At 30.8% G+C, this 12,837-nt stretch overlaps 1 protein-coding gene across 2 annotated transcripts in view; it reads left to right on the top strand.

The window, feature by feature from the left end:
- The window catches only part of LOC100185193 (cadherin EGF LAG seven-pass G-type receptor 2), a 36,800-nt gene that overhangs the window by 13,538 nt on the left and 10,425 nt on the right, over window positions 1-12,837 (top strand). The window contains exons 12-37 of one of the 2 annotated variants that reach the window (XM_018812266.2): window positions 479-710; window positions 1,100-1,304; window positions 1,601-1,776; window positions 2,131-2,169; window positions 2,741-3,019; window positions 3,481-3,661; window positions 3,911-4,081; window positions 4,344-4,457; window positions 4,661-4,841; window positions 5,286-5,551; window positions 5,608-5,769; window positions 6,034-6,299; window positions 6,537-6,700; window positions 7,012-7,257; window positions 7,576-7,683; window positions 7,939-8,023; window positions 8,287-8,457; window positions 8,939-9,070; window positions 9,371-9,557; window positions 9,787-9,932; window positions 10,181-10,314; window positions 10,584-10,813; window positions 11,146-11,271; window positions 11,475-11,576; window positions 11,961-12,162; window positions 12,550-12,631. In XM_018812266.2, the coding sequence (XP_018667811.1) occupies window positions 479-710; window positions 1,100-1,304; window positions 1,601-1,776; window positions 2,131-2,169; window positions 2,741-3,019; window positions 3,481-3,661; window positions 3,911-4,081; window positions 4,344-4,457; window positions 4,661-4,841; window positions 5,286-5,551; window positions 5,608-5,769; window positions 6,034-6,299; window positions 6,537-6,700; window positions 7,012-7,257; window positions 7,576-7,683; window positions 7,939-8,023; window positions 8,287-8,457; window positions 8,939-9,070; window positions 9,371-9,557; window positions 9,787-9,932; window positions 10,181-10,314; window positions 10,584-10,813; window positions 11,146-11,271; window positions 11,475-11,576; window positions 11,961-12,162; window positions 12,550-12,631 (4,387 nt within the window). The remainder of the gene's footprint in view (window positions 1-478; window positions 711-1,099; window positions 1,305-1,600; window positions 1,777-2,130; window positions 2,170-2,740; window positions 3,020-3,480; window positions 3,662-3,910; window positions 4,082-4,343; window positions 4,458-4,660; window positions 4,842-5,285; window positions 5,552-5,607; window positions 5,770-6,033; window positions 6,300-6,536; window positions 6,701-7,011; window positions 7,258-7,575; window positions 7,684-7,938; window positions 8,024-8,286; window positions 8,458-8,938; window positions 9,071-9,370; window positions 9,558-9,786; window positions 9,933-10,180; window positions 10,315-10,583; window positions 10,814-11,145; window positions 11,272-11,474; window positions 11,577-11,960; window positions 12,163-12,549; window positions 12,632-12,837) is intronic. The other variant, XM_002124330.4, reaches the window with a different exon arrangement.

Here is a 12,837-nt window from a genome sequence, read left to right as displayed (position 1 = left end):
TTTTAAAACAGAAAAAAAAACAAGTTTAAACTTTAGGGTCATTAGTTATTTTCATACATTGTGTAAATTCATTTATCACAAACTAGACGTGTCTATTACCAATTTCCCAACAGCCCTATTGAATATCATTAATAATTAAAGTCTCTAATGTGCCAATACCCATGTGTGTCTGGCTATGGCTTAGTATCTGAAATTCATTAGGTTATAAATGTATTTTAAAAGTTTGTTAAACTGAATTTGTTAATATATGGAGAAGTGTATCACTGTTTGATAGGGATTTTTTTAAACTTCAATAAAACTGTTAAAAAATGGCCACATAAAGTATAATATATATATATAACTGTTTAATGCATTTGTTACTATGTATTTTTGAAAAAGTGTATAAAAAAACTTAAAAAACAGATGAAAAAAAATACGTTTACTTACCAAACCTATATAAAAGTGACTTAAAATGTTTTTATTTTATCTGAAAACCCAGGTGAACGTTGTGAAATAAACATGAAACAGGGCAGATGCATTGATTACATTGGTGTATGTCGTAACGGTGGACAATGTGTTGACGGACCTGGATCTGACGAGTTTCATTGCGTATGCGCACACCCTAACCATTCTACTGCTACTTGTGAGTTGCGATCACGTGAATTCAATCACGGGAGCTTCCTCATGATGCAAGGTATCACGAACCAGTGGCATTTCACGCTTTCTATAAGGTAAAGATTAGACTGTAATTGCTAAATTATTATTTTACTTTCGCATTTTTTGTTGCTGTTTTAGTAAAATTGTGTAAATTTTAATTTTACCTTGTGTTAAAGATAGATATTTTCTGTTTATACTGTAACAGACAATAAAAATAAGTTACACTATTAGGTTAGCCAAAAACCTTTTAAAAAACTATGATAATGGTGTTTCTAATTTTCTTTCTATATTGGTGAGGTCCTACAGCGTAGCATGCCAGAGACCTATGATTTGAGCCAGAGTTGCCGTATAACCTTATCAGAAATGACAAAAAAACAATAAAAATCTTACCTAAATTTTATCACCACAGAGTTACCCATTACTTCTTTAGAAATTCTTAAAAAATACAAAATTTTCGTTACAGTTTTAGCACTACGCAAGAAAATGGATTACTATTTTACAACGGCCGTTTAAACCACGAGCATGATTTCATTGTCCTTGAGTTGGTTAACGGTCAAGTACAACTTAATTTTTCCACGGGACAAAACTGGGACGTAGTTCAACCATTTGTAGACGGTGGTTTAAATGATGGGACGTGGCATACAGCTAAAGTGGAATACTATAATGAGGTATCGTGTTTTTCTATGTTTTTTGATCCTTTTTTCTAATTTTCGTTTAGTTTGATCATTTTTTTGTTGATGTAGTCATTTTTTGGTTGGTTAAATCTTTTTTTTTCTAATTCTGTTTATAAATGCTATTAATAGTAATCGTACTTTATGTAAGTCTATGTTTGGATTAAACATTCCTATTTATCCACTAAACTTTAATTTTTTTATAAATTATATAAGAGGATCTAAAAACACAAATACTTTTATATTTTAACAATCCTAAATTCCGAATTTTACAAAGTATTTTTTATCTTCAGCGCAAACCGGGACCGCTCCCAACTGGTATACGAAGTCGTTATGGACCATCCCACAACAAGGTAGCCATACTAACTATTGACCCCGATATATGTGATCCCATGGTGGCGCAACAATGGAATGAAACGTATGGGACTTATAGTTGCTCCAAACAAGTCAAACAAATGGGACAAAAAAGGTAATTTTTGTTGTTTCTTATAATATTTTGTTATAATTTTTTTTTTTTTCAGGATTAGGTATTTTTTTTACAATTTTTGTAATAACTTTTAACTAGCAGACTGTAGTCTTGTTTTGTCTTTTCGCTATAATATGATATTATTGCCTATTAAATATTATGTAACACATAAACAATGCTTGTAATTTTAAATCAGTCTGTGTTGGTCTAGAAAGTTATACTTTAGGTAAAACTGTAGTATTTTATGAAAAAGCAGAGCAAAAAATGTCTTGTATGGGTTTACCTTTGTACCAAGAGTTACATTACTTCAAAAAAGTGAATAATTTTACTTTATTTTTACCATATTTACGCACATAGCACACAACAAGCTGCTTTTGTTGAAGATGTAAAAATCGGGTAATTATTAAAAGGTGTTGTAACTAATATCTTGGGTACTTTTGCCTTTCCAGCAACAGTTCTTCTTTTCCCCTTGTTTATTTAAAAACTTTGTTTCTTTTTTTATATTTTCATTGAGTAAAATTGTTCTGTTGTTTCAAAAAGTTACACAAATTAAAAAATTGTTTGTTGTTGTATGTGTCTGTTACTCAATGCTTTATTTTCTGTTACTAACAATTTGTTGTTAATATGTCTGTATGGAAAATCTTTTGTACGTATTTCTACTGTATGGTGCTTTTTGTTTCTTTTTCTTTCTCGTAAAATTGTTTTGAGTTGTATAAAAGTCAATTTCATATTTGTATACAAGGTGTTTAGGGTGTGTAGATTTCTTATTGTTAATAATTGATCATAAAATATGGCTATACTTGGATTTTAATGAAGGTTTTAAGTTAAAATAGTTAAACCATTCAAATCTTACAGAACTATCTTAAAGAAAATTAAAAATGTTACAAAAATATAGAATTTTTTTTTTTAATATTTAAAAAAATAATTTGGTGGGGTTAAATGTTTATAAATTCTTATTTTCTTTTAGCTCCCTGGACCTTACCTCTCCTCTCTTCATCGGAGGAGTCCCAGATCTTCCAGAGGACTTTCAAGTCCGATCTAAATCCTTCACTGGATGCATAAGAGATTTGTATCTGGATGGGAAGATCCTTGATTTGGATAAATTTATCACGAAAAATGGCTCTCTTATTGGTTGCCCCTCAACAGAGACAAAGTGTCGACCGAACTCGTGTTATAACGGTGGGACATGTACTTCCACATGGGAGGATACACACTGTGACTGTAAAGATGAATTTACCGGAAAAAAGTAAGTTTAATAATTTTTAATGTATGTAGTAATAGACAACTTTATATAGGTCATAGCCAGGCCCCATGGCTTGCCTCGTTGTAGGATCTCACCCTTATAGAATGTTCATGTTTTTTTTAAAGTATGAACTATAATAAGGGTTACTGTACTTGAACTCCAAAGATAAAATAAACACATTAAATGATTGAATGAATCTAAGTTATTTATTCTCGCGTGGCGGGCAACAACAGTCATTATAACATGCTTGTTTTGTTTCATGCACCTTGTTCCGCTTATGAGTTACCACATATGTAATTTTATAGGTTTTTTTGGGGGGCGTGTTTTTTATAGCTAGTTTTTTTTATAACCATGTATGTAACTTTATATTATTTGTTTGTAAGAATGGGTGCCAGGAGCAATTGTTGTTAAGTGTCTTGCCTAAGGACACCCATAATTGCAGTAACCTAATTTTCACTCCATAGGTGTCAGCACCAGAGCGAGTTATTCATGCAGTTATTAGGAGTTGGTTGTGTGGAATTCACTCAGAAGAATCGTTTGCTACCATTTAAACTACCATGGAGGGTACAAGTAGATTTTCGCACACGAGATTTAAATGCAATTATTTTACATGTGGCTACTGCTGGTATTCAGATGGATTTAAAGGTATTTTTAAACGTTTAACTGTAATTAAAATTGGCTACCACTTTTTCTCTACAGAATTTTTATATATTTTTTTTATTTATTTAAATAGTCCTACTTGTGATGAGTAATTTAAAAAAATCATTTATGTTTTTTGTTTTTGTCCTTTTATAGTATTTTGTTATAGCTCTCTCATTTTCTTATCAATTATTGCACTCTATATAAATAAAAAAATCAATAAAACAATTAAAAAAATCTGCAATTTTTGTTTAGATTGAAAACGGTTACCTTTGGTATGTCGTCCAATCACATGTCCCGATTCGTTTGGGAATTTCAAACGCACCAATCAATGATGGGGAATGGCACCATGTCACGGCTGATTGGATCGACTCTGGTTCTCAACGAGTATTTGTCAAACTAAACTTAGATTACAATGCACATCAGGTATTTCTTTGTTTGTTGTTAATTTCTTATAATTTTAGCCAGGGGTTCAGTTAAAAACAGTATATACATTATATACGTTTATTTTAATGAATTTTTCTTAACTTTTGACACTTTTAAAAAGGATTGTCCATATCTCATTTATATTTTTTCAAAAATTTTCATCATTTCAAATATATTTCTTTAAGACGTTTTAGTTTCCCTTTTCTGCATAGATTAGTTTACTTTAACTTTATATATTTTTCTTTAAAAATTGTTCTTTTAGGCAAACGTTACAAGTTCGAGTGCTTCTTTACGTCAAATGTCGATTTCCCGTGTTATGATTGGTGGAAAATATTTAAGTGGGAGGACTATATCACCTTATAAGGGATGTGTGAAGGTAATTTCATGTGTCGGGACTCTATGTGTAATTGGTGTGACTAGCTGAAGACCTCACCCTCATAGAATAGACTGGGACCAATAAGCCTACATCCCAGGCCTAAGGTGTGCCTCACTGAAGACCTCAACCTCATAGAACAGAATGGACTGCTTATTTTTAAAAGTGTCTGCAGAAATAAATTAATCTCATGCGTCCTTTTCCAGGGTTTAAAACTCGGTCCCCCCAATACTATGTACCCTATTTCGGACTCGTCACTTCGTCCTCATGGTGGCGCTACACACAGACAAGGTTGCCGAGTCACTGATGCATGTCGAACACATTCATGTCCGAGAAACAGTGTGTGTGTTTCAACATGGGGGGATTATGAATGCAGGTGTAACACAGGTAAGTGTTCTTGTTTTTATGTGTGTTGTAGTATATTATAGTTCTTCTTGTTTTTATGTGTTGTAGCATAGGTTGTGGTGTACTTATATCCCTTGATTTGTTCTTGTTTTATGTGGGTTGTAGTATATTATAGTTCTTCTTGTTTTCATTCTTGTTTTTATGTGTTGTATCATAACATAGATCATAGTTGTACTTGTTGCCGTTGTTGTTTTGTTCTTGTTTTTATGCCTGTTGTTGACTAGCTGATGTTTGTTTCTTATTTTCTGTACTTTTTTGTTTGTTTATTGCTGTTGTTTATTGCTGTTTTTTTGTGTATGTTAATGTATATGTGTACAAAGCAGTCATTTTTTTTGGTTTTTCCTGGTTTTCTAATCGTTCTCTGTATTTCAGTGTTGCTCAACCAAAAAATCTCTATACAAAAACTAACTCAATTATTTCCACTAGGTTACATTGGGCAACACTGTACTTCAGTCTGTAGTTTAAATCTTTGTCAAAATGGTGGAATTTGCCGAAATAACATCTCGGCCACTTACGGGTACTCTTGTGTGTGTCCACCGGGCTTTCGGGGCCCTTCGTGCACGGACAGGTACACCACAGAATGCCCAAAGGGCTGGTACGGCACAGAAGGCACATGCGCGCCGTGCAAATGTTCAATTCAAGATAACTTTGACGAGGCGTGCGACAAAATATCAGGAGAATGCATCTGTATGGTAAGATTTACTTATATATTTTTTATCATTTTTTTTAATTTCCCTTTTTTTTCCAGAGCAACCATTATTTCGTGTCCGCCACTGGTAAATGTGAACCATGTGGTTGCTATCGACCTGGTTCGGTTGGTTTAAGTTGTACGGAGGATACTGGGAAATGTCATTGTGTGTCTGGAGTGTCAGGCAGGCAGTGTAATCTGTGTATAAGCCATTTAGCTGAGGTAAGATGGGCTTTTTGTTGCTGTGTGATATTTCGTGTGTTATACTGCTATGTAATATTTATCATAAGACAATTATAAACTAAAGCATGATTTGAGTCATAAAATGGCTAAAATTGTGTAAAATGTTTATGGTTTATGAGTTTGGTGTTCTAGTCTATATGGGTGAGGTTCTACAGTAAGGCATGTCATATAAAACTCTTTTCGGTAATATTTAATAATTTTTGTAATTTTTTAAAAAATATATAAAAACCCTTTTAATTTTAGATCACAAATGATGGTTGTGAAGTATTATACGCTGGTAAATGTCCACGATCATTTATTGGCGACGTTTTATGGCCGAGAACAGATTTTGGAAAGCAAAGTCCAGTTAAATGCCCCCCTGGTTCAAAAGGCATAGCATACAGAATGTGTGACACTGTACAAGGCTGGTTGAAACCGGATTTTTCCGGTTGTGTAAGCGACGCTTATTACAGCTTTGGGGTGATTGTTGAAGACTTGGAAAATAACGTGACAGAAATGTCATCGCCAAAGTAAGATATACTTGTTTTAATAAAATTTTACTTATTGTTAAAGTTATTTAAAGTTTTTTAAACATTTTACATAAACTTCAAAAATTAAACATTTTGAAAAAATATAAATTTCCATTTTTTTTATAAATAAATTTTTCTATTTTTAACCTAAAAAATTTATTAATATAAAGAAATTCTTTTCTTTAAATTTTCCATTAATTTTTGTATCAAATCTAAATTGACTTATTCTACACTCAGGGCTATCGAGCTGGCATCAGAATTAAGTGTCGCAACTAAATCAACCAACAAATTATATAAAAAAGACGCAATTAATTCGTTTCAAATCGTACAAGAATTGCTGACTCATCAAAGCAAACAAAAGGATTTTGGGCTTGCTGTGGCCGCTGACTCAGCATTTACAGGTATAGTATTTTTTCTGTATTTGTTAATTTTTTAATTTTTTGTTGGCGTTTTTTATTTTTTGGCTTGAATCATAGGTGTCAGGTTTTTGTAATTTTTAACAAAATCTTGTATGATGGTTTTAAAATGCAGTTACACTCATAGTAATCAAACATAGGGAACCTTATTGCTTAATGTGGTATATGCAATATACATATAATGAGACACTATTACTTAAAAAGTATTTCGTAAATTCCGGTTAAAAAAATGTTTCTAAATTTCTGCTAAAAATGTTTATTTTGAATTTCCGCAAAAAAAATTATTTTCTTTCTAGACCACGTTGCTGAAGCGTCCTCTGCGCTACTTAGCAACAACAGTTTGCATTTCTGGTCGTCAAACAGCGACGAAAAACATGACTCAGCGAACCCTTTATCTGCCCCTGTGTTTATTAAAGCATGGGAGGGGTATACATCCACATTGTTACAAAATCTGCACAAAATATTTTACGATTCAACAGTTGTTACAACAGACAACATAAATATGAGCTTGTACAGCGTGGATAGAGATATTTCTTTATTTGGTGAGTATATACAGTTAAAATTCTTAATTGTTTTTGTAATTTTTGGTTTATTATCTTTAAAACTGGCTGTTGAATCACGTTAAAAGTGATATTTTTCTATTTTCTTTGATGTTTTACGCTTTTTCATTTCATTTTCATTAAAACTGGTTCTAAAACATACTATAGCTATTGTATTCTATATGGGTAAGGTCCTACCGCAAGGCACACCAGAAACCTATAATTTAGGCACAATACTATATGCCACAGTACTACACCATACAAAATGTATATACCCGTTATTTTTCCTACATATTTTTTCCCATACTTCATTTTATCCAGGTTATTCATACCCCCTGATTGAAGGGCGGGCAGAAAATGAAGTTTCGGTCAAGTTGCCAAAGTATCTTTTCTCTACAGTAAACCCATTCAATATCACTTCTCAAAAAGGTAATTAAAAATACATTTTTACCGTAATTATGTTTAAATATTATATAAATTAAACTCATTAGAAATACAAAAATTCGTCCTTTTTGAAAATTTAAAAAGTAATACTTAGGTTTTTAAGTAAAAACATGGAACTCTACATACTTAGTTTTGGAGTTTTATACCAGATGCTAAAAGATTATTTACATTTTGCCTGGTAGCAGAAATAACACAGTTTTTACTTTAATTTATTTATCTTGTTTTCCCTGTTTTTTCCAGCTGTTGGCGTAGTAACGTACAACAATTTAAACAAGATCCTTCCGCACACTTTCGAAGATGATCGGACTTTTAGGATACCAAAAAAGTTCGTTAAAATACTTTTATCAATTATAAAATATATATTTCTGTAAATATTATTTGTTTACTACTTAATGAGACTAATGAGAAAATAAAACATGGACCATCTTACCCCAACTTACTATAATAACATAAATAGAAAAATAATAGAAAAATGATAAAAAAAAATATTTTATACTTCACACAGTAGCACAACTTTTAACTAAAACTATTCTTTAGTGTTAAACAAATGTAATAAAAAAGAAAACTAAAAAGTTTTTTTTTTTTCAGACCATCAATTAACAGTATGATAGTTTCAATACAAGTTTATTCAAGCAAACTGGACCACAAACCAGATGATGGAATGGTCACAAAGCTGTTAGAACCGGTTAAAATCGGTTTTAAACTGATCAACGCAGAAGCCATAGAACCACAGTGTGTTTTCTGGAACTTCACAACAAAGTTCGTAAAAATTTTAGGTTTTTTTAACTAAAATATTACTTTTTGTATAAAATAATAGATAAAACTACAGTCCTGTAGTTTTGTACAGTTTATTTAGTGATATTTTTCATGTTTTTTAATTGTTAAGCATTATCTAGTCACTTTTATATGCTAAATACATTAATTATTTTATTGTTTTAGACCAACTGCCTTTTGTTTGTTTTTGTATTTTTTGATAAGACATACAAGGCTGTGGTTTTGTACAGTTTATTAAGTTTTCGGTGATAATTTTTCATGATTTTTATTGTTTAATTTTATCTAGTCACAATACTTGCAAAGTGTTTTAATTAGTTTATTATTTTAGACAACTGCTTAAAAAAACTTATTAAAAACCAACTTTTTATCATTTTTTACAAACAAAGTTAACCTAAAAAATATTTTACCTTTTATACACATTTTCCATAAAAATCACCTAAAATAAATTCCCCTTTTACCCCTCCAGGTCCTCACCCAGTTCTACAGGGGGTTGGTCCCAACGAGGCTGCACGCGCTCGTTTTCTAATAAAACCCACGTAACGTGTGATTGTTATCATCTAACTACGTTTGCTGTTGTTACGGATGAAGACGTTTCAAGGTAAAATATATTTTTGTTTGTTTTTAATAAAATAATAGATAAAATTAAAGGTATGTCAAGGTAACAGTTTTTCTTAATAAAAAACTTTCTTAAAAACTTCGATTTCTGGACACATTTATTCAAAATTGTAAGGAAAAACACTTTACAGGTAAATTTTATCTTAATGTTCCATAATAAAACTAATATTGTCCTAAAAACATCCAAAATTGTTAAAAAAAAACAATTCCAAGCGCAAATTTATCTAAAAATTATACATTAAAAAGAATTTTACCTAAAATTAAATAAAACAACTTTTTTCAGCGTAACAAATCAGCTCGAAGTTCGAATCCCGATGATAATCGGTGTCGTCGTCTCAATGGTGTTTCTATTGATATCATTCCTATGCTCTCTTCTGCTACCTGGTGTCAAATCAATCCGTGCCCTCATAAATCGAAACATTACTGGAGCACTTTTCCTCACGAATTTAATTTACTTGGTTGGAGTCCAGGTTGGTGTAGAAATTTTGGCCATTTTTTTTTGTTCGGGGCAATTTTTTTATTTTTTCCTGTTGTTTGTTTTCATTTTCAATTTTAGTTTAATTAATTTTAAAATTTGTTTATTTTCTGTTTTTTTTTTTAATTTTTACCAAGAAACAATTATTTAAAGCTGCTGTTTTACATTTTTACTGAAAAAATAAAAAAATTACCAAAAAATACCTAAAATTACTATTTTTTCAGCAAACATCAAACCTGTACTGGTGCATGGCTGTTGCTATACTGTTGCAATTTTTGCTGATCTCAGCATTTTCTTGGATTTTTGTCGATGGGGTTCATTTGTACAGAGTATTAACTGAACGAAGAGATATAAACCATGGACAAGCAAGGTAGGGTCTATACTAGGCAAGAGTTGGCATATTATGCAAGCTTCTATCTTGAACATTAGTGGTCTATTTTACATGTAATACTATTGTTTTAGACAATAAATGTATGTAAAAATTGCCTAAAACAATTATTTAAAAAAAATCACTAAATATTTAGAATTGTTTTGAAACCAGTTAGTTTGATAATATTTCATTCGAAAATCATCTGTGCTTTATCAACATTTTTATCAATTTTCATGTTTTTTTCATAGAATCTACTATTTAATTGGCTGGGTGCTACCAGCAATTATAACGGCCCTATCTATTGGTCTTGATGCGAAAAGTTACGGAAACGTTAACTTTTGTTGGATTTCATTTGATGATGTCCTTATATGGTCTCTTGCAGGTAAGAAACTTTTTTTTGTACTTTTTTTCTTTTTTGTTTAGCATTTCATTGTCTATAATTAATCGTTTTGTACCTTTTGTTCATTTTTTTCTCATATTTCATAATTTGTGTTAGGTTTTTGTGTAATTTTTCTAAATTTTTGCTTTTTATATACTTTACTTTTAGTTTTTAATGTATTTTAATTTTAAAATTACTTTTATTAAAATTTCAAAACCTAAATTCTCTTTTTTTTTTCTCACTTTTAACATTACCCATTATGACATCACAAGGTCCAGTGCTCCTCTGCTGTGTTATTTTCCTCATCCTCCTGTGTCTATCTGTCAATGCGTTTCTAACATCCAAGAGAACAGACATGAAGAGAGAGGAAATTCTTCACGATTTGCGAGCCTCGTTTTTTGTGACCCCTGTTATTATGGGCACGTGGTGTCTCGCTATATTTGCCGTCAATCTAAACTTGACACTGCATTTTTACCTCTTCTCTTTGGCAGTAGCCCTTGAGGTATTCAATTTCTCATTTTTTGCGTTGTCAACTGTCGAATTTATTTTTAACTTTTTTTACATGTTTAGTAGGGTACTTGCCTACTTGGATAATTTGTCTAACTGTTTTTAATATTTTATTTATATTTTTAACAAACTTTTTTCAGTATTAATAAGGATACTTTTGTTACAATACTTCAACTTATTCATCTGATATAAAAAAATTAACAGTTTTATGCATTCTAAAAATCCAACTTTGTTTTTTTGACTTTTTTAAAAACCTATTTTTGTAATTTGTTTTATTTTTTCTAAAATTTGGAATTTTTCTTACATTTTCCCATCTTTTCCTACCAGGGAGGAATGATATTTTTCTTTCATTGTTTCACCAACAAAGAAGTTCGACTCGCGATGACAAAATATCGAGAGAATTGTTCTCGTAAAGTTGATCACAACAGCACCACCCAGAGGTTGCTACAATCTGTAAGCTGCTTCTATAATTTTTACTTTTCTTATTTTTTTTGTTTGTTTTGTATTTTTTGTTTGGTTTCTCTTATAAAAATGATAGTTCTATTGTTTTTTATATCTTTTAGTCCTAAAAGTGAATCGTGTAAGATTTTTTGTGTAAAAAACTGTGTATATATATATATATATATATATATATTTATTTTATATTATTTCTATAGTCAATGGGTCGCACTCCTGATTCATCGATGCGTGACGGGCCCCTCAAATATAATCATTCAACGTCGGAATCGATTTCACTCAATCATCAGAAGTCAATCAAGGTGTGTAGAGAAAAATAAATAAAATTATTTAATTCTTACTATTTCTGATTTTTTATGTTTGCAGTCACGTTTTATTCTATGTTGGTGAGGACCTTAGAAAGGCATAGGTCCTGAAATTCAGGCTAGAATTAAAAAACACAAGAGTGCTTCAACTCATTAGTAACCACTGGATTTAAAAAAAATCTAATAATAACCACTGGATTCAAGCAATTTCAGTTTGAAACAAAACACCTGTGATCTGTGTTATACCAACTGTGTTGCAACACCACACAAGAATAAAGCAGTAAATTTATAAAAATCTCAAGGCTAAAACCACTGATTGTTTCTCTTTTTACACTAAAACACTCATTTTTTTATTGCGCTAAAACCCATTTTATTTCCCAGCATTCTCCTGTTACTTTTGACGTTGAAGTAAGCGACTCGGAAGCAAGTGATTCATACGGTGACACTTCATCTGACAGTTCGATATCGCTTGATTCCAGCACAGATGATGAAACAACTCAATCAAATACTTATAAAAATATACGCAACATGCGGAAGCCATTTAATAACGGGAGGAACGAATTACCGTATGTTAAAACAAGAGGTATGGATTTTTGTGTGGATTAAAATTTACTCATTATGTGGAATTTAAAAAAAAATTTAATCTGAAAATTTAGTCCTGTATGAAAACTATTATATATGCATAATAAATATATATATATATATGTTTCCTTAAAATTCACTTCTACCTTTCTACAGTAATAAATATTAAGTATTATAATAAATAAACACAAAAAATAATTACTTTTCTACATCTATACCTTGCTACAACTAAATAAATAAAGTATTATAATAAACAAACAAAGAATTTCTGCAACATTGCTTCTATACACCAAGTTAATAATTTACAAAATTTCTCGTCGTTTTTTGTTTGTCTTTATTTCGTAACTGTGTGTATTATGACATCACTAACATCAGTGTTGCGCAACAGGTAACGGTCATCCACGAAATGCCGAGTTTACTTCTTCTTTACGTAAAGTGGACGAAAATCATGAGGACGAAGTCTTAACAGAGTAATTATATTTATGTCTAGTTTTATAAATTCTTTTCTTTTTTTAATAAAAAAATATTATCTTTTTTTCACGATTTTTTACTTTTTTGTGATTTTTCTCTATTTTTTTGCATATGTTTTACACCTTGTGCCCGCTTACAGGTTACAATGTATGTAACTTCATCGGTTAATATATTTCTTATTTTTTCGGTAAATAGCTGTCAATTT

The sequence above is a fragment of the Ciona intestinalis genome, chromosome 6, assembly GCF_000224145.3.
Source record: "Ciona intestinalis chromosome 6, KH, whole genome shotgun sequence".
In the NCBI taxonomy this organism is placed as follows: domain Eukaryota; kingdom Metazoa; phylum Chordata; class Ascidiacea; order Phlebobranchia; family Cionidae; genus Ciona; species Ciona intestinalis.
This window is presented reverse-complemented; position numbering and strand designations above follow the sequence as displayed.